Raw genomic sequence first — 22,046 nt, 5'->3', positions numbered from 1 at the left:
ATTTGCATAGAATCATGTTACTGTGGCGTGCTATTTTTATTTTTTATTTTCTTGCTTGTACAATTCCGCTTCTAAATGTGCGTGACTGTTGGGAAGACACTCTTTTTGTACATGGCCGTCTTTTTATTTGAATATATGAATTATGTCCTTTTTTCATTCAAAGGTTGAGTTGGAAGAGTTCAGACATGCCTGAAGTTTGACTTTAATAAAGCTGTACTCTTGTCTCAGTGAAGCATTGTGTTGTGTGTTTAATACATTTTTGTGTTTTACAGGAATTAAGAGGAGACGTGATTATATGTACACATTCATCATAGATTGATTATTCTTTCATCAAACAAAAAAATTATATTTAAGTAGATAGGTATGATTATAATCAAATAGAAGTCGTTGACATCGCTGCTGCACGATACTGTAGATTACCATTATATCTATTGTTATTATTGCATGTTGAATATAAATAAAAATAATAATAAAAACATAGAAAATACTCCCTGCCCATCGCGCGTCCCCTGACAGTTTACCTTGTACCCCGGGGGTTTCCGCCCCACTACTTGAGAAACTCTGGAATTAGTGTGACGTGGCTTCTCGCATCCTCGCGTCAAGACAGACAAAGTACCGACTTGCCATTTTTTCAAAATATATTACAACCTTTGTATCGTAGTGCCAATTGTACTGCTATATGATCGGCGCATTGGTTTATTGCCATAAATATTCAACACAGTATTAGAGAATAATTGACTGATACCATACGTTTTCCGTAAAAGAGTCTGAAGCGGTAAGCCACGCTTCAGAATACATTTATTTTGAAAACAAAAACCGGAAATGTTTTTCTTATTTTGTTGTTCGACTTGCCGTCTAGTCTACTAGACCTAGTCTTGATATACTGAAGATGCCCGTAGACTAATTCTTGTTAACAAGCCGTGTTAACATGAGATTAGAGAGATAAAATAACGACATAATTAAGGTGAGTCTTTATCCTGCAAATTATGTTTTTGGTGACAGTGTGTCAGTGTCTCGTTTGACAGATGTGCTAGCTAGCTAAGCTTCGGCTGTTAGCAGCTTGTGTCCACAGGCAGACAGTGGTAACGTATTGTCATTTGTAGTTACATTGGCTCTCATTTATATCTTTAAGTCGAACTTACTGATTTAAGATTTATCAGCATCGGAGTGAACAGCGGGGCAGAGCATAGGGAGATGCAATTTTAAATATCCACATTAGTTTTAACAGCCACCTAAATAAACAATACTGTATAATGCTTCAGTTTTTCCCAATGATTGAGGATTAGGTCGTCAATACCTGTGAATTTCCACGAATCTTGATTTCTTATTTCATACCACAATAAAAATAAATAAATAAACAGAACACTTGTATTTTTAAATTCACTACTTTATGACCACCTTTTTGAACAGAATTGAAATTGTAGTACCAGCTGCCAAGAAGACACATTATACTATACATTAAAAAGGTCCTTTCAGCGATACACTTGTTTTTTTGTGTTCAACAGAATACCGTTTTTTGTTCTTTTCAATAAAGATATTTCAAAATATCACCTTTAGAGCTGTAATTATAATACAGTGAAACCGTGATATTTCTGCCTATACCGTCAGAATCTCATACAGGCCCATGCAGAGGTCAACCCTGAGTAGTCTCTCTCTTAAAGCTACAGACACACAAAATAGTGTGTTCCCGGTAGCGCTTACTACTGTTAGAGTTCTGAGACTTGTTAAAAATTCTTGAAAATAGCTATCATATGGAACATTTAGAGCTGTATCTTCTCCAAACAAAGCAGGGAGAGGTGATGCGTTGTATTGCTTGAAGTCCATGATTGACAGTCAAGATGAAGAGGCGGCTCATTCGTGGTTTGATGTCGGAGATCACCATCCGCTTGGCGCTCTTTGTGGTTTTCCTGTAAGTGCGTCCCTCATATGCATCTTTTTTATTTATTATTTAAGATTAGGATTAAGGCCAAACTGTTGCGTTTCACTCATTCAGCGTGACAGAGCAGCTTCCACCCTTCTACCGTGAGATCCAGGCAGAGGAGATGTGGTTGTATAAATTTCACCGCGTGGATCAGGATCATGTACCCACGTCGCTCATGTTTGTAAGTCAGGCATTTGCCAGCTGTTTGTTACTCTATAACATCATAAGTATTGTATATTGAACTCTTAATGAATTAATCTGCCTCTTTCTTGCTGTGTCAGAGCATCGCTCTCTTCACACCCCTGATTGTCATTCTGGTTTTTACCGTCATGACAAAGTCAGAGCGAGGAGACGCAAAGGAAGCATCACTAGGTGAGACACACATCTCTCTAGTTAGAATACTTGTTTAGCTGGTCTTTCCCCCTCATTCCTTTCTTCTGTCGTCCAGGCGTGACCTTGACTCTGGTGCTGAACGGCGTTTTCACCAATGTCATCAAACTGGCTGTCGGCAGGTACATGTGCAGTTATAGGTTAAAGGAAAACTGCCCATCATTCACAATCCTTATGTGAAATGTGAACAAATATTTCTTTCCCTTTTCTGTGTGTTCTATTGAGAGAAAACAAGTTAATATGAGCTAGCTAACAATGCATGTCATGAGAGGTACCTATTTTGGTGCTGTAGCCCTAACAAAAAAAATGTTATTGTAGCAGCTAAACTGAAAAACTGTGTTTGTCTGGCGGAGTGCCATGACGCCTTGCTAGCCGCTTGTCTCAGCGTCACTCACAGATGGAAGAGTGGATTACTATCTCACAATTTCGCTACAAAGACTCAACAAGATGCTTGTTTGCTGTCAGTTTTTACCTGACGACTGGAGCACAAGTCTTGTGCTGGAAGACATAGCCATCCCAATGACAGCAGACATTGTAAGTGTTGTAACTGTATATATGCTGTTGTTGTTGAAGGAAGTAGTGTAAGCTAGGAAAGAAGTTTCAGGAATGTTTTAAATCATCAAAATACAGCAAGATAATGTAAGTATTACATGTTATCATCAATGTACTTATGCAATGTAATACAATGCATTATCACAGCGTGTATATCAAACGATACAACGTTGTTAGAGGTTTTTTTAGAGGGCTTTGTAGTTTAAATAGGTAAGTCCCAATGACGTGCTTTGTTAGCTAGCTCATATTAGCTTGTTTTCTCTTGTTTTAATGCACAAAAAAAATCAAATTAATTAATTGATCCAAAATTAATGTAATTAATTGTAACCCTGTTCGTCAGGCCTAGGCCAGACTTCTTCTACCGCTGTTTCCCAGATGGGCAGATGAACCTGGAGCTACGCTGCAGTGGTGACCCAGATGTGATCATGGAGGGTAGAAAGAGCTTTCCCAGTGGCCACTCTTCATGTAAGACCCTCTCATGGACACTTAGACTTGATTTACACTGCAGGTGTCAAATTCTGGTTTAGTGCATACGTCACATTTTTTGATTGTCTAAGGAGGACGAAGAAGTTATGTATCTATACATATAGTTCAAGAAAAAAAGCTTTGTGAGGTGAAAAAGCATATTATTGGTATGAATTAAACTTTTTTCTTTTTGTTTTGTTTTTCCATTTCAATTGTTTTTCCAAATATTTCAATATTTGCATTTTCTTGTATTATTTTGATTTATTTCCATATTATTTTGACTTTATTTTCGTAATATTCTAAGTCTTTCCCAATGTGATATTTCCTGAATTGCAACATTATTGTTGTATGTGCTTGCTACACATATTTGAACATATAAAAAATAACATATTTTTCTTTTAATATTTTAACATCCACCCTCGGCCATCTCTGTGTGGAGTTTGCATGTTCTCCCTGTGCATGCGTGGGTTTTCTCCGGGTACTCTGGTTTCCTCCCACATTCCAAAAACATGCTAGGTTAATTGGCGACTCCAAATTGTCCATAGGTATGAATGTGAGTGTGAATGGTTGTTTGTCTATATGTGCCCTGTGATTGGCTGGCCAGGGTGTACCACACCCCTCGCCCGAAGACAGCTGGGATAGGCTCCAGCACGCCCGCAACCCTTGTGAGGATAAGCGGTAGAAAATGAATGAATGAATGAATGAACATTAGTTTTAATGAATTTAGTTTTTAATGTCATGTATTTATTATTTAATTTATATTTCAATAATTGGTTCTCCCTCATATTACAACTTTATTCTCATAAAATTACGACTTTTTTCTCATAATTTTATGACTTTATTCTCTTAATATTTCAGCTTTATTGAAACATATTTATTGCTGATAGTTTTTTCATTTTTTTTCATGATGAATTGTATGTTAAGAATGTGCAAAAACCAGTAGAAAGAAGCACAGCTGAAATCTCACCTCCTTTGCATATCACAGCCATCACTAATTCAGTTGTAAGTTATAAAGCAGGTCAGGGGCAAAAATATCCTCCTTTCTTAATATACAGTACAAGTATGTAATAGTTTTTTTTTCCTGCAGTAATCTTCAGTGTTTTCTCTGTTGTTCTCCTGTAGTTGCTTTTGCCGGGCTGGGCTTCACCGCCTTCTACATTGCCGGAAAGCTGCGATGCTTCAATGCAGCAGGTCAAGGCAGAGCGTGGCGACTATGCGCCTTTCTCACCCCTTTAATTGTAGCACTGACGATCGCTCTCTCCAGAACCTGCGACTACAAACACCACTGGCAAGGTCACCTATATTTGTCTTTTTAAGCATGAATAATTGCAAACTTATTTCAGCGAGCACCACAATGCGAGGAATGAAAGGATGCAAGGGCCAGTTTGATATTTTGCAAAGCAACACATGTAGATATGCTGAGAAGCTATATACATTTCAAGAAAAAGCTGTGTTTCACCGTTGTGATATAGGTGAAAAAGCTATTACGATTTTCTGTTTTTTTTTCCAAATACTGTATACCAACTTTCGTCATAATCTTTGTAAATGTTCTTTTACAAAGATTGTTTTGCTTCTGAGGTAGCATCAGACCACCTGTGTGAAAGGGTATTCTGCCATGTTAAGTCCGGGTTGTGAATTTTCACACCAGTAACACACTTGTTCACAACCAAAACCTCCCAGTTTTGTTGGAAGCAATTGTTACTGTCTGATCTGTATTTTATACATAGGCATTATTATTTATCAAATGATGAACTACAGGATTCCTATACACTGATGGATTAATACTGAACATACTGAATGCCTCTCTTGCTTGTAGACGTGTTGGTGGGCTCTCTGCTGGGCCTGTTGTTCGCCTGGCTCTGCTACAGGCAGCACTACCCCGCGCTTCACGACCCCGATTGCCACCGACCCCTGAGTCACAGAGAGAGTGTCCCAGCCGCACAGGAGCGCAAACTGGCCAACTCCAACTACATCCTGCCCCTGTAAAACACGACCGCCCAAACGGCCTCCTTTTTAATGGGGGCTTGGTACAATTCTGTCATGGATATGTAAAATGTCAGAGTGATACATGGGTTATTTTCTTCACTAAGTGGACACTTGAAGTAGGAGACTGAAACAACCACCTCATCGAGAGCAGGACCAACTTCACTAGCCGACTATCTCTTTCTTTGTGATCCTATATGTTACTTTTAATCAGTAAATGTATGATTATAAGATTGGACCATATCAGTACGTTGGGGTATAACACTTTTTTTTATCACAGTGTTTAATCTTAAATCATGATATCAGTGCATTTGTGTAATTATGAAATGTTTTGTGGATGAGTAACATGAATGTTTGCAGCAAGCACTTAAGTGTTTTGCTTAGGACTTGAGCTAATTAAGTATATGTCAGCATCCACAGAAACTGGTAAAAAACTTTAATAGTGGAAGATAGGTATGGTGTGTGTGTGGGGCGGGGTGCTTTCACATATGTTACTTTTGGTATATTTTGTTGTCTTGGGAAATATTTGCCAAACTGCAGATAAAAGCAGGCATAATGAGCTTTTCCACTAATGCATCTCTGATACATGACAGCTTACAGCTCTTGTAAAATAGTGAAATCGCACTCTTAGTGTTATTGTTTATTTCTGCCTCAATATCATGGTCTTCCTGTTGCTTATTTCCAATAGAACCCTCATTTAAATGGACTGTTACTTCAATATGGTCCTTACATGCGCTGTCCTGACAATGCAGGGTCACTCATGGACACTTGTCCTGTACAGAACCGGCTGTAATAACCTCAACTGTATGTTTTTGCCAGAGTCAGTTGGTAGTATAACTCATGACGGTCCAACTGGGGCTGTTGTCACAATGGTAACAGAAAGAAGGAAGCTCATTGTGACATATAGAGAGTTTGTGTTGAGTTACTGCTTTTCCCTGTGATGGTGCTAGCATCCCAGTGCTCCTGCTGGTCAGGGTTCATATCCTGTTCATATTTTATATCAGATTTCTTTGTTTGTTGTTTTTTTTGTATTTGATCATTGTGTTTATATTGTGTTTCATATAATTGTTCACCAATTTATGCTACTCACAAGAAGTTAGGAATATCTCAGTTACATTTGAATCTAAAATATACAACTGTATAAACTTAATTTCAGCTTCAATGGTGCATATCCCTAAGCTTTTGTGAGTAGTATAATTTAACAGCAGCAGCATACCATATGTTGTAGATACATGTTATTATTTCTCTGCATAATTACATTAGAAGTGGAAAGAAAAGGTTTTTGTGTGAAACCCGCCAAGGTTTTGCAGGGTAAAAGCACTTTGCTGGTTTCTGCGAAGCAAGCTGAAATTGGCTGATTCGCAGCGACTTTTATGACCAAACTTGGCCGGGATTTAGTGCCTTTTTTTATTTTACGACATTAGTTAACGTTAGTCTGTGCTGCAACTTCACTTTGTATGTATTTACAATGTTACTGAATCAGATGTGAAGAGGAATCATGTGGCATGCGTATGTTTTAATGTTGATGGGACTAATGCAGAAATTTAATTTTTGGTGGGTTGAAAAGTGGTTAACCTTATTTTGACCCTATAGATGATTTTCAGATGAGCTCTAGCATTCCATTTTTTTAATGAGCTGATGTGATCAGTGTTGTATGTCATTTAGGGCATGCAGGAGTTTTACTTGAATTTTCAGTGTTTGCTCGAAATGTGATCATGTTAGGCACACTGGTGTTTTGGCTAGATTTTTATTCTGCACTGCTCTAAAATCTGAAATGTTCCTCAATTAACAGTACAAACATTTGTTTACTCATCAATGAGGATGTAAAAATGTAGACATTACTGTTATTTTTCAGCAAGTTTTTATGTGGGGTGTTAATTATGTTTGTCCTGACTGTTAAAGGGGACCTATTATGCTTTTTCCACGCTTCTGACGTATAAATGTTAAACGAATGAATGTGTTCACTCTACAAGCTGAGTGGAACCAATGATAGTGAGTGGGTGTAACCGGAGGCAGGCTGTGAGTGGAATAAATTTAAACAGACCATTTTGGAAATCCAAGAAAATAAAGCTTAAATAGGTGCAGATTCTGGAAGATCTCAAAAGCTTTGTGCTCTATAGGAGTCCACAACTCAATACAAAGGGCAAAAATTAGCATAATAGATCCCCTTTAAGTCATGTACAATTTTGCTTTTTTGGTCAGGCATGTATTTTTTTTGCCTTGTAAGAGCAAGTAGCAACCATTTAAGGGAGATACACTCACCTGATTGAATTATGCTGTGAGGTCTAACTAAATTCTGTTTCTACATACATGTTCCATCGTTTGTGTGATCCCTGTTGTTTTAGTAATAATACTAGCAAAAGGTAGTAACTTATGTTTGTTGTCATTTTTAAAGCCAAAAAGGTTCGGATTTGAACTTTGCTCACTGGACACCTATTTAGGTAAACCTACATCTCTAATGGGATTCTATACTTTATAAAAACAGATACTAATGCAGAGTTTTGATTACCATTAGACTGTATAGGTGTACCTAATGGTGTGATTACAGCTGTACAGTGTATATTATGTCCCAGTGTATTAGACCAGGGGTGTGCCTGTGAGTCAGGAGACTTGTGGGAAGGTTCAGCAGCTTGAGAAAAATAAAGATGAACAACATGGTTACCTGCTAAGCTAACTTCAGCTACGTCATAAGCTTAACTGATTTTGCATTCATAAACAATGTCTGAGGTGAGGAGAAAACTCTTCAAAATATACTCCAGAAAAAATATATATTATTGTAGTAGTAGGCGACCAATCGAGAGTGTAGTATTTTCTTTGAGGGCATGGCTTATTGTGCCAACATTTGAAAACTCTTAAACTACTTTTTCTTAATTTAAGCACAAAAATATGTGTTTTTATAACATGCCAAAAATGAAAAAATTAACTCTCGCAATAGTCGCCTGACTCCTTATGTAAACTATTATGAGCTACTATTATGAGCTATGAACTATTATTATTCCAATATTGCATTGTGTGTGTATATAAATATATATTTAAAATGATATAACAAAGAAAATGAAAGATATTTTAATTAAATTAAATAAACAAACAAAAACCAACATAATAACAAACAATTACAATAAATTATATAAAATAAAACATAAACTGAGGAGTACGAGTTCCTTGTTTTGGATCGAACGTATCCCTGTTCTATAGGCGCGGCTTAACTTATGTGACGTAGGGTGCTTCCATTCACTGATTGGTTAGCTTTGTGACGCACACATTTGGCGCCATAGTTCCAAGAGTGAAGTAGCGGACTCTTGGCACAAAACCCAGAAAAGTCGCTCTTCAATGCGATTTTCGGGGTATATCATCAGGTTTTCCACGTCGTTCGGTTGTGTATTCTACTCCTGATTGTGGCCCACCACGATGTTTGTCACGGACATACGGAAAGAATTTTATGAAGTTGTTGCGAACCAGGTATGTTGGTGAACGTATTGTAACGTTAGCTTGCTGGATAGCTAATGCAGCCATCGTTTTATAATTCACGATATATTCCATTTACATAAAATTTTGGAGGCAAAGTGTTTTCCTAACTTTGTGGAATTCTTCCTCAGAGAGTGGCACTCCTGGTGGCATCAGATATCGATGCTCTGTGCGCCTGTAAAATACTTCAGGTAAGTTAGTGGCTAGCAAACGTCAGCTCCTGTCACAAGCTACTTTGTTTTGGCCGATTGTTAATGAAAACAGTATTAGCTAATGTCAGGGAAGTAGGGCTCTCTCATACAGGTGTATTACGGGACATCTTCCAATGTTTACAATTTTTCATACATACGTTCTGGTCTCAGTGACAGATACAGATAGCTTATGTTTTTTATTTTTGTTTCTTTAGGCCTTGTTCCACTGCGATCAGGTTCCATATACTCTTGTACCAGTGGCAGGATGGCAGAACCTTGGCACAGCCTTCCTTGAACACAAAGAGCAAGTATGAACCTCTTCTGATGATAAAGGACATAATTCTTTGATGATAAATATTAATACCTGTTTTTATATTACTATAGTTCAAATACTTTGTTCTCATCAACTGCGGTGCCAATGTTGACCTTCTGGAGATGCTGCAGCCAGATGACGACTCCATCTTCTTCATTTGTGACACTCACCGGCCTGTGGATGTTGTTAATGTTTACAATGATACTCAGGTGATTTGTAATTATTTATTTGCATTGTAGTTGGACTAGAATTCATTTTCGGCCGGCCTTAGTGTAAATGTCTTTTTTTTTTTTGCAGATAAAACTGCTGATTAAACAGGACGACGACTTGGGTGTGCCCTCCTATGACGAAATCTTCCGCGACGATGATGACGACGAGGAAGGAGATGACTCTGGAAACGAAAGTGACCAAGGCTCCGAGCCTTCTGGCAAGCGGAGGAGATTTGATGAGGTACGGTACATGCATTTTAACAGTTATTGAAGATTCAAGCTCAAACATAACAAATATGCTGATGTGCTTGACATTGTGTGTTTTTTTTTGTAGGGTGCAGTTGAAAGAAGAATAGAGAGGCAACGGGAGAAGCGGGAATGGGAAGCGCGAAGGCAAATTATTTTTATTTGCACGGTGTACTGTCAACCACATGATATTTGCTGTAATGTTTATTTTAATCGTAGGAGGGAAATCTTATTTGACTACGAGCAATATGAATATCATGGGACCTCTGTGAGTGAACATTTTTTAAAAACATATTCCTCAGAACAGACTTATGACTTTTGAATCATCTTGCCTTTGTCAGGCAGCAATTATGTTTTTTGAGCTGGCCTGGATGTTGACTAAAGACACTAAAGACATGCTCTGGTAAGTCACTTTTTCAATTATAAATTACAGTGAGATGAACTGCACACACAATGTAGACACCGTTATTTGTTGTTTTGCAGGTGGGCCGTTATCGGACTAACGGACCAATGGGTTCATGATAAAGTCACACAGTGAGCAATGTTCTTCATTCCCACATTAAACATATGCTGTAGTGTTCGTATATTATAGTTTATTAAATCGTGGTAGTTATATTTGGGGTCAGAATTGCAGGATAACTTGCAACATGGGATAGAGATATGGCAATTTGTACACACCTCACATTTCCACAACCGTTTTATTATATTTTTTCCTTCCCCGGCGCCAGCGGCTTTCATGCATGTGGAACTGCAGGTCTGCACATTTATCTTTTATGAAACAAACTAAATAGCCTCATCTTACTTACACAACAGCATGTTGTTTTTAGCTAAAATCAGTTTTTTTTGTTTTGTTTTTTATTGGCACTCCTGATACAAGCAGTAGTCAATTCCAGGCTTCACCCTAGCAAACAAAATATTCACACACATTAGCTTTGACTTTGGGAAAACAGTGATGTACATTTTTGCATCGTTTCTAATATGGTCATATTTATGTCTGAATGACAAATGTACAGTATGCTCTTAATTTTTTACCTGTGTGTCTTATAATACAGATACTTAATATTTGTGTTTCGGGTATATGCTCTACCATAATATACCATGATTCTCTCTGTTTGTTAGTATGAAGTATGTAACTGACATTGCCACAATGCAGCGGCATGTTTCCCGGCATAACCACCGTAACGAGGATGAGGAGAATTCGCTTTCCATTGACTGCATGAGGATCTCCTTTGAATACGAGTATCCTTGGTTTATTTGAGGGGGATCTCAACATGAGTCTTTCTCTGCCAGCTTTTGGATTTTTGTCGTACCTCCGGCCTTAACCTTCCTTTTCAGCCTGCGTCTCACTCTCTACCAGCACTGGTCATTGTATGAGAGCATCTGTAATTCATGTTACACCTCCTGTCACTTCAAGCTTTGGACATTAAACGGCCAGAAGAAGCTGCAGGAGTTCTTAGCTGACATGGGGTAAAGTTGTCTACGGCAAAATGCTGATCAACCAGAGAAGTCGGTATTGTTTGACAGTGCTTCTTTGTAACAGGTTACCTCTGAAACAAGTGAGGCAAAAGTTCATTTCCATGGACATGTCCATCAAAGAGAACCTGCGGGACGTCATTGAAGAGTCTTCTAATAAATATGGGTATGGCTGTGGTGAAGATCAAGCAATATCGGTGCTACATGGATCAATTTACTGACTCTTTTTAATCACGCTGACAGCATGAAAGATATCCGTATCCAGACATTTGGTGTCCACTTTGGCTTCAAGAACCGTTTCCTGGCCAGCGACATGGTGCACGCTACCACAGCGCTACTGGAGAGCACAGAGAAGGACGAGAGTGACACAGACAACTTCATCAAGGCTCTGGATTCTCTTTCAAGGTCGGAATATTTTGACTTCCAGTTCATTTAAGATGATTGACCCACCTCTGATGTCTGTTTTTGTAGGAGTAACCTGGAACGTCTACACTCTGGCATGGACCTAGCCAAGAAGAAGCTGATGGCCATACAGCAGACTGTTGCCAGCTGCATCTGCACCAACCTCATTTTGTCCCAGGGACCTTTCCTCTACTGCTATCTAATGGAGGTACACTGACCCCACCATCGTGCATATGATTGTTTGCTAGCAGCACAGCAACCTTCACTGATTAATCCTGATTGTTGTTGTGCAGGGCACCCCTGATGTCAAGCTCTTTTCAAAGCCCATGGCTTTGACTCTGCTTTCTAAGTACCTCCTCAAAGCATTTGTCCATTCAGTGAGTATCTCACTCTTACCCAAACCAAAGCTACACTGGAACCACTAAGGTTGGAAAAATCATCTCTCATGCAAGTGTAAAAAGAATATAACCACTGAATACTAAGGCTTTATTGTGTTAAAGCCTTAGTATTCAGTAGTTATCTGAAAAAAAATAATTACATTGGTTTCACGCCATTGATTGATTTATTAACGCTACTTCCGTCAACAAGGCAAACCCCCCCCCAAAGGCAGAGAATAATGATCCTATGTGCTAGGGAGATCGGGCTATAGACGCCCGCACACACACAAAACTTACAATGTCCGCTCTCATTGGGATGCCGACTGGTGGAATAGCATCAATAGCATCTTTCATCTGTACTGATCAGCCAGGACAGAGATTCCACTCTTATTTTATGGTGGCATCACAAAAATGTATGAGGTTATGCGCTGAATGTGCTGAAGTTGCCTTAGATACACTCACGTGTTGGATGACGTCATGCATAATGATGGTTCAGTTTTGTACCGTTTGGGGGAAAAAAGGCCTGATTCTGAATTGTACATTTTCAGTCAGTGGTTTTCCTCATTCCTTTCCTCATTACTTTTTTTTGTCAGACGAGGAATAAGCGATGCAAATTGCTTCCTCTGATCATGGCTGCTCCGAAAGATGTGGAGAAAGGGACCATCCTCATTGTGGGCATCCCACCTGAGTCGGAGACGTCTGACAAGAAAAAGTAAGTATCCAACTGAGGATTGAGTAGCAAATATTTTAAAATATACAAAAAAACTGTGGTTGTAGCTGTCCGACAGAATTTGAGATAAATCTCTTGTATTGGATCTTGTATAAGTATACCTTTTTACCTTTTCTGTCAGTGCATTACTATAATTCGGCTCTCTATTCTGTTCTCAGTTTCTTTGGCAGAGCATTTGAGAAAGCTGCAGAGAGCACCAGTTCCAGAACTCTCCATGACCACTTTGACACGTCCAGTAAGTAAAAAACGAATTTTTCTTGCTGATTTGAGAAATTATGGAACACTAGGGGGCGGCATTGTTTAGCACAGTGAAGCAATGCAATGAGCATACATGTCAACATTTGCTGTATAAAATAGGGAAATGTTCCTCATTTTTTGTGAAATTCTGATATCCCCCCCAACCCCCCTAATTAGTTTATAACTATGACTATTTACAGGTGAATAATTATATAGCCCGGATTGCCCTTCCAATTTAATAGGTAGCACAAAGTTCCTTTATCCTCATTTAAAGACACTGTATAAATGTGTTGATGCCCGAGTGGCATGCATGCCTTGCTTGTAGAAATGTGCAAACTAAATTTGCAAACTCATTGATTGTTCCTGTGCAGTCATTGAACTGAAGACAGAAGACCGCAGCAAGTTCCTGGATGCGCTCATCACCCTCTTGTCTTGAGACTTTCATTTATGTGAGTGACTGAGTCTGAATGCTGTTTGTCTGGTGTGATATGAGTAGCACTCATCTGAATATTTTATCCATGTTTTTAGTCTTTAATCTGTGTATATTGTACAGCGGGTTTGTACGCGTGGGTGTCTTTTATTTGTGTTCTTAAAAGCAGAATATTTGCCATTTTGTTCTCGTCTGCATTTCAGACTTTCATTAAATGTAATGTTTTAAATGTTTAATAAATCACAAGCTCTTACTTAAATCCTTGACGTAACAAACACACAAAATGTTATTTTATTTTCCCTAAGTTGCCTGCACAAGGCCCATCCATCCCGTCATCATTAACGGTTCAATGCTTCAATACACTTCATTTTACGCCTTGATCTCAAAGAAAGAGTTACTGAAATTGAATGAACCTGATCTAAGCTCGGCTCACGCAAGCTGAGGGTGAGCACATGTATCCTTGCTGCACACTGGAGCGGGAATGCAGGTCAGACGTCCCGGTGCTGATTTGATGTCGGCCCATAGCACCACTTGAAAGCAGGAGGAGGGGAACGGCGAGGGGGGAGGGTGTGCAGCTGTAAGGCTGATAATTGGGATCCTTATCGCTCTTCCATATGGGTGAGTAAGGGTGAGAAAGCTAAAACTGATTTACACGATACTGACCATATTATTAGGGCTGTCAAAAATAGTTTAACAGCAGTAAATTAATTTCCTTGATTACGTGCTTGTTTACATTATTAATTACTTTTATATTTGACGCAATTCTAACACCATGTATGTATCACCAACTCACACACGTTTCCGGTCCGTTCAGCCTTGAAACGACACAAGAAAACTGCGAGGTGCATTCAGGGACGCACCGAACATCACAACAAAATCTCTATTATGCACGTACAGTATGTGTGGTCTATATGAACAGGAAGTCAAAGAAAAGCAATAAGTGGATATTCTCATCACTCACTTTTGACTCATTTAAGGATGCTCAGAAAATACATTCAACATGTGAATTCAACATAAATGACGTAGTGTCTTTGATCACAACTCTTCATTGCTGACAGTAACACTGTTAGTGTGATTCAAGTGTTCTGCTAGTATTAAGGAATCTAGATTGTCAGACATGCATGCTGTCATTTAGCTTGATTTACATTTTCAGTTAATTTTGAGCTGTTAACACATTCATAGGCTGCATGGCGGTCAAGTGGTTAGCGCGCAGACCTCACAGCTAGGAGACCTGAGTTCAATCCCACCCTTGGCCATCTCTGTGTGGAGTTTGTTTGCATGTTCTCCCCGTGCATGCGTGGGTTTTCTCCGGGTACTCCGGTTTCCTCCCACATTCCAAAAACATGCTAGGTTAATTGGTGACTCCAAATTGTCCATAGGTATGAATGTGAGTGTGAATGGTTGTTTGTCTATATGTGTCCTGTGATTGGCTGCGACCAGTCCAGGGTGTACCCCGCCTCTCGCCCGAAGACAGCTGGGATTGGCTCCAGCACCTCCCGCGACCCTTGTGAGGATAAGGGGCAGAAAATGAATGAATGAATGAACACATTCATATTTATATATAATCTTGCCCTGTTGTTTATCTTTCTTTCCAATATTATATAATATCTCTCAAATATTAAAAGTAAACCACCAATGACTTACTAACAAGAATTAAGTAGTTACAGTATTTGCAAATCCACCTGTTTGCATCACCATGTGGTCGCCTCGCCTCAGCTGTCAATCACTTGCCTCTGTGCCACCCTCCTCACACTCCCCTTTTCTATACACCTCTGCCGATGAGGGGCCACTGCCCTTTCCGCCACTCTGCATGTGAGGAATGTGGCATGCAGCACACACACTTGGGGGAAATAGACCCTCACAAGGCAAGATCATGCAGCCATGTAGTGATCTGGGCAAGCCTCTCAGACTGTCCTGTTGCTTTTATTCCACAGTTGCACAGTGGGGGCTCGGAGGGAGGAGGGTGGCTGTGGTGTTTATAGCTCTGGGTTTTTTTTTAGTTTTTGACATGGCTTGTTTTACAGCCGGTGTAATTATCAAACTGGTGTTATATAACACCTGCACAGTCTAATCAGATCCAGTTCATTGGCTATATTCAAAGGCGCTGAAATGCAGCTCAATATGTATTATGCATATAGTGCTGCGTTCCCCTGTGGGTGCAACTATACAGTATACTACTCCGACCCAGTGTGGATGCAACTTTTTTTCAACCTGCCAAAAAAATAATCTCAAGAACGCTCTTGTGAGGACAGGACCTATGTAGAGATTCAAAATACACATGTGGACAACCATTAAACTGAAATAGGCCAGCTGCCGTTTGACGCTCCCGCACAACCTGAAGCTTCATTGTTGCATTGATTGAAAAAGCAACACTGATCATGATGGCACCCCCTCCACTGTGCTGTGTGAGAAAACATTATAGTTGGTTTCTCTTTATCGTGCCACATTTTGAATGTCCGATTATTGGTGCTCTTGTGCAAATTCAAAACGGGCAATTTTGTGGCATTGTAGGAGACGAGGCCTGAGAGAGAAAGCTTTGCCATTAAGAGATCATGACAGTGTACATGACAGCCTCTTTCACTTTAATGCTTGTTTGCACTATGTCCTCCCGCGACCTGGACAATGGCAAGTGTGTGTTTTATGTTGACAAGGAAGTTGACACTGATGCAAAAAACAAACTCTCCGGCATGTGATCATTTATAATGTTGGCATGACGATATATGTTGAAAGAATTTTCTGAGCGTGCCAAATTGGCAATGTGTTGTGATCCTAGGCAGACATCCCCCATTACGAGTGCTCCACCTCAGCAGGCAGCTGCCATTCACTGCCTAATGTATACACTACATTTCTCTCTCTCTCTCTGTGTGTGTGTGTGTGTGTGTGTGCACCTGTGCTTCATTCTGATGACTCGCACAAAAAGGAGTACTTTCCTCCCCCCCAACATTTGAACTCCACTCTCATATTTTAGAGATAAAACCTTCCCTGAGTGCCATTTCGCAACTTTTTTGAAGACAGTTTTCATAGATTCTCAACTATTGCATGTTAGGAGCTAAATAGCGGGCCACTCATTTTATAAATATTAAGACAAACTGAGCTTATAGTAGAATTTATGTCTCCATGCTCTCGCTTCCGGTATGTGCCTTGCGCGTGTTACCTTTCTCTGCTTTTTATTACATTTTTTTCTTTTATTCGCAGTACCAGACACTCATCACTTTCATCCATTTACCATAGTGTGTAACTATTCAACTTTAAAAAGTAAATCTTTAAAACACACAAGGTGAAGAAAACATATTTCCTTTCCAAATAATATCCTAGTTGGCACTATTAAAGTGGTATTATTTTAATAGTATATAATAATATGCCGATATTGTCAAACTCTCAATTTCCAATACTGATATCAGGCAATACCGATATGTGTAACATGACATATCTCCTCTGGTGGAATGAACACACGTGTTGTATACAGCATTTATTAAATATCAGTTTTCATGATCGGGAAAAAATCCAATACCTATATCGACCGATATCACATATTTATACTGATATTGGGCCGATAATTATTGGACATCCATACACATAGCAAACGAGTCTGTATGCCCAGTAATGGATCAGAATGGGATCATCCATATATTTTCTATGCTGCTTATCCTCGTTAGGGTCGCGGATGTGTGCTGGAGCCTATCCCAGCTGACTTTGGGGGGAGAGGCAGTGTACACCCTGAACTGGTCGCCAGCCAATCACAGGGCACATATAGACAAACAACCATTCACACTCATTCATACCTATGGGCAATTTGGTCAATTGGCGACCCCTTTTGGAATGTGGGAGGAAACCGGCGTACCTGGGGGTGACATGCAAAACTCCACAGATGCCCAAGCGGAGATTCGAACCCAGGTCTTCCCGATCTCCTGACAGTATGGCCAACATACAGCATAAAAATGGGAACATTGTAAAACATTGTAAATGTAAATAGAAAAAGCTGAAATAAAATAAACCTTTATCTTTAGATCCAAGGTCAGGCAAAATGATCTGATACATTTGTAGGTTAAATAAAAGGCAAATAAAGTGATGAGACAAAAAAGTTTTTTTTTTTGGAAAAGTACATATAATGCCATTCTGTTTCATTGTGTTTTAAAAATTAAATCCGTTCTGGCAGTGCGAGGTCGGCCGGTTGATTTTCGTTTCAATGAAGATCCAGTAGCTCTGAAGTTGGTAACCCATAACAAGATGGTGTTTCGATCATGACTACCGAGATTGAAGTGCTAAAGGAACGCTTGTTGTGTTGCAGTTACAGATTTGTTTGTTTTGAGAAATGTCTTCCACAATGAAAGCGTGATGCTCACCAGTCCAATTCATGGCAGCAACTGAAAAAGAAATGAAAAATAATGGCATTATAAAGAAACAGAATGGCATATGTACTTTTTGAAATTTACTTTTTCTTTACTTTATTTGCCTTTTATTTAACTTACAAATGTGTTAGATCATTTTGCCTGACCCTGTGTATGAAGCTTGCCCCCACTCATCCTTTTATTTTCAGTATGCAGCCCTCGTTGGAAAAAGTTTGGACACCCAGTTGTAGGAGTGGTCAAACGGTTGAATCAAACAAATTACGTGCTGCAGTTTTGTCCTCTCCCACACACACAGAGACTCACTTTTTGGCCTCTCCCGCTCCCTTCCTGTTTCCTGTTCCACTGTCCACTGCTCAGGAAGTCAGTGGTGTTACTGGGCCATGACAAAACCATGAGTCACCATTTTTCCTCTCCTGATCTCCATCCGTAACTGTGTTACGTCTCACATTGTTTCTTAGACAAATGGCTCGTGGGGGTATTAAGACGCTACACAATACCACATTTGTCCTCCATGTTGAACCACCTGCTGACTCTTGGCTTTGCTATCTGTGAGTAAGCTTTGTCCAGCAGGAAAGCCTGAATGTGCACCTGCTAACTCTCATGAGCTAATCTGTAAAAACTTTTACTTGAGACTCTATTAAGCAGGCATGACGCATCTGCATGACGACTTGATTAGACAACACTAGGGAGGCTAACACTGGTCACTTCCTCACACTGCGATCCAATGAGAGTTGTTATAAATTCGACCATTTCCAAAGATTATAATGATACTTAATGATTAATAGTGTGATTGTATTGTAAGTAGAAGCCTGGATGGACGCACCAAAGCAAGTATGACCCGCCACCATTAAAGCTTTCTGAATTGGCCCAACCACAGCTAACTTTTATGTCATAATTATCTCCTATTTTTTTTTCTTTCAGTGGTGCTACTATACAATTGTTCCCACTTTCCCCAGAACAAGAATGGTTGTCTTACCTCTCTAAGTTGTATCTGATGTTATGGCCAGTGAGATAAAATTTCGGTCCATTCAAAACCTGAGCAGATTCATTTTTGACTGAATCTTTTCAGCTCGGAAGTGACTTTTAACATGCCTGACCTGAGGCCAAAACTAAGAGGTCAAGGGTTATATTATGAAGCCCCCCATCCCCACCGCTAAAATTGTGTAACTTATCACAACCAGGCAAGTTGGGGTCAAGTTTAGACCGGAAGTGAGTTACGTCATATGTACTTGCTTCCATTGCTTTTCTGCAATGGAGAGAAACATGTACCAACACCCTCTAAAGCAATTACAAGCTTTCAGTAAATCTCCTCTACCGCCATTGTCCACACTGCTGCTCCGTATGTGCATGTGCACGACCATGGCAGGAATGTCTGCTGGCCGGCCCTTTTATTAGGACCATCCATACCAACACATAGGCTGTGGTAGCCTGGCAACAGTAAGTTCTGGATTGTTACCATGGAGAACGTCCATTGAGTGACGTCAGTGGCCCTATTTGCTTTTGCCTGCTCTTTTTGGAATGAGGCCTTTTTTTTTGTTTAAAGGTGCACCCCCGGCCCTCAAAACACACACACACTCTTACCCCTTTTCACACATACACACACACTGCGCTTCGTCAGCCTCTCTGCGGTGACCAAAGCAGTGTAACTAAAATGTGACAAAGTAGACCAATCATGGAAGAAGTCTGTTTGTGTAGTGTAGAGGGCAAAATAATCTATCTAATCTATTTTAGTCATTTTAATCAACACGTGTTCCTACTAACTACTACAAGCAAATTGTTTCATTCAAATATTTGCATGTTTCAACATAATTATCACGTGTTGTAGATGAAATAACTTTATGGAAATGCTGGTGTTTCGGTGGTTCTACTGCCTTGTAGGGTGGCGTGCGGGGCATTCAAAGTTAGGCAATTCAGTGGAACCGCCAAAGTTGAGCACTGGCCATTCTGTGACACTGCTTTCCAATTCCGATCTCAAGTTTTTCCCATAGGGAATAATGGAAATAGGAATAACCTGCTCTGGGGTGAAACTATCACAATCATTCATTCATTCATTCATTTTCCACCGCTTATCCTCACGAGGGTCGCGGGGGTGCTCGAGCCTATCACAGCTGTCTTCGGGCGAGAGGCGGGGTACACCCGCCAGCCAATCACAGGGCACATATAGACAAACAACCATTCACACTCACATTCATACCTATGGACAATTTGGAGTCGACAATTAACCTAGCATGTTTTTGGAATGTGGGAGGAAACCGGAGTACTCAGAGAAAACCCACGCATGCACCGGGAGAACATGCAAACTCCACACAGAGATGGCCGAGGGTGGGATTGAACTCGGGTCTCCTAGCTGTGAGGTCTGCGCGCTAACCACTTGACCGTCATGCAGCCCACTATCACAATCATAAAGCTTTATTAACTGTACAGTCAATGTGAATTGATAACAACATGGTGGTGATGGTTCCACATCAACCGCTGGCCTTTTGAATAACTACCATCAAAGACAGTGGTGACGATACATCATAGGCACATCCTTTATGAAGCTGCAATAAAAAAAAAGCTGCATGGAAATAAGGGAATGAAAGACAAGTCTCTATGTAATAAGTGAGAGTGATTGTCCTGCCCACGACCATCAATGGTGAAATCATATTAAGAGAAGTGAGTCAAGGATTGACTAGATAAAAAAAAAAAAGAAAATTAGCATTGGCTGCTAAGGATTACTGCAAAAGTCGCACAATTAAAAAAATATATTTTCTTTCATCTTTTGCAGGGGTGTCCAAATTGCGGCCCGTGGCACATACTAAAAATATCATTTAACAAGAAAACTCATTTAAAAAAAAAAAACAAATTTAAAAATCAGCAGTAATATTAGAAGAATGATGTCAAAATATTAAAAAAATAATTTTATGAGAAGAAAAATAATATCATTTTAATTGCTTTGAGTTGAATTATCAAAGCTGTGATTGACTGGTAACCAGTCCAGTGTGGACCCCACCTCTCGCCCAAAGTCAGGTAGGGTAGGCTGCATCATGAGGATAATGAGGATGAGGATAATGACAAGCGGGATAGAAAATTGATGGCTGGATGAAATATCAAAGAAAAATGTTTTTTTTAGTGTTGGAATATTATGGAATTTCTGAGAAATTGTTTGGGAAAAGCTGGCGACCAGTTTTTTCAGTATGTGACCCTTGGTGAAGAAAGTTTTGAGACCCCACGTGTAAATATTACGGACCAGTTTGATTAATATCCTCTGTGGAATGGAGTTGGCCTGTGGGCCAGTTGATAAGGTCCACTTTAGATGCTCACTGAGATGAAGTCTCAGGTGGCTTGCTACCATCTTGTGTGACGTCAGCCATGACTGTTTAGGCTTATTGTTCCTGAATATTGTTTTAACTCCGAATTGTACCACTTTGGAGGTTTCATTGTATGGTTCCTAGCCGTATAAAGGTCTTTTCAACACAATCAGATTTAAAACACTCGCCCCTGCGAATCAAAGCAGGCTATTGTTCCGTCAAACTGTTATTTCCGAGGTAAATTCTACTTTTATGCTCAACTTTTTACTCCAGTGTTGACAGGATGTTGTAATAGTGTAGCAACAAGACCCCTTTCACCCTTCCAAAAATGATGTTTAATGAATAACTTTACATTCATTGTATCCTAACGTACTTGACGAAATATCCAGATACTAACTAGAAAATCAAATTCTGTTTCCTTTAACGCCCACCCCTTATCTGAAAAGCCCCAGCTGTGCTATTCAGTGATCTCACACACTCCGGTGACTGTATGCATGCCATATTTTCAACTTTGAAGAGAGCATATGACCTGCTAAGACTCTTAAGTGACCAGCAAAACAAGTATGGATAAGCTTTTGGAATCCAGTCACACTTGGAAGCAAGCAAGAGGGTGGCTCAAACTTGGAAGATGCAGTGGTTGAACATCTTAACTAAATATTTACACCACAAATGCTTTTGTGATTGAGTTGCCTGTGTGTGTACTCCTGTGGGTGGGGGCATCTCTCTCAGGAGCCCTCTTAATGAATGCTAGTGACTTACAGGAAGACGATTTCCAGCCACTTCTCCGCAGCCTTAATTTGAAGCCTTTTCACTGACTGCAAGTGGAAGGGTGGATGGGTGTGCATGCTCTCAAAGGGGATGGTGGGGGGTTGTGAAGTATTGTGCGCTTGAACAGCAGAGCCCCACTCAAGCTGAATGGGCATTGTCATCTGGATTTCTATGGATCACCAGAATACTATCGGAGGGAGTTTGTGGATGCATTATGGTGGGAACATGTTTGCTTGGAGAACAAACTCTCTTGAG

The 22,046-nt window shown here is 39.9% G+C and overlaps 2 protein-coding genes across 3 annotated transcripts; both read left to right on the top strand.

The window, feature by feature from the left end:
- Positions 1–841: 841 nt before the first annotated feature.
- On the top strand, positions 842–7,963 carry plpp5 (phospholipid phosphatase 5). 2 transcript variants are annotated; one of them, XM_058070410.1, is made up of 8 exons: positions 842–964; positions 1,788–1,909; positions 1,994–2,102; positions 2,203–2,293; positions 2,370–2,433; positions 3,204–3,328; positions 4,451–4,621; positions 5,145–7,963. In XM_058070410.1, exons 2-8 carry the CDS (start codon positions 1,839–1,841, stop codon positions 5,312–5,314), a joined length of 801 nt encoding a protein of 266 aa, XP_057926393.1. In that variant the 5' UTR covers positions 842–964; positions 1,788–1,838; the 3' UTR covers positions 5,315–7,963. The 2 variants fall into 2 exon arrangements, with proteins under 2 accessions (XP_057926393.1, XP_057926395.1); XM_058070412.1 differs by having other exon boundaries at positions 845–964; positions 1,791–1,909.
- Positions 7,964–8,558: 595 nt separating this feature from the next.
- On the top strand, positions 8,559–13,637 carry cdc45 (CDC45 cell division cycle 45 homolog (S. cerevisiae)). The gene is made up of 18 exons (XM_058070821.1): positions 8,559–8,770; positions 8,908–8,967; positions 9,183–9,275; positions 9,352–9,489; positions 9,578–9,730; positions 9,824–9,882; positions 9,955–10,003; positions 10,077–10,138; positions 10,219–10,269; positions 10,855–10,974; positions 11,071–11,202; positions 11,276–11,374; positions 11,452–11,613; positions 11,680–11,818; positions 11,904–11,987; positions 12,581–12,699; positions 12,876–12,952; positions 13,326–13,637. Exons 1-18 carry the CDS (start codon positions 8,720–8,722, stop codon positions 13,388–13,390), a joined length of 1,713 nt encoding a protein of 570 aa, XP_057926804.1. The 5' UTR covers positions 8,559–8,719; the 3' UTR covers positions 13,391–13,637.
- The last annotated feature ends 8,409 nt before the right edge of the window (positions 13,638–22,046 follow it).

Source organism: Doryrhamphus excisus, chromosome 4 (assembly GCF_030265055.1).
Source record: "Doryrhamphus excisus isolate RoL2022-K1 chromosome 4, RoL_Dexc_1.0, whole genome shotgun sequence".
NCBI classification, from domain to species: domain Eukaryota; kingdom Metazoa; phylum Chordata; class Actinopteri; order Syngnathiformes; family Syngnathidae; genus Doryrhamphus; species Doryrhamphus excisus.
Note: the sequence above shows the minus strand (reverse complement) of the source record. Positions and strands in the feature narration are given on the sequence as shown.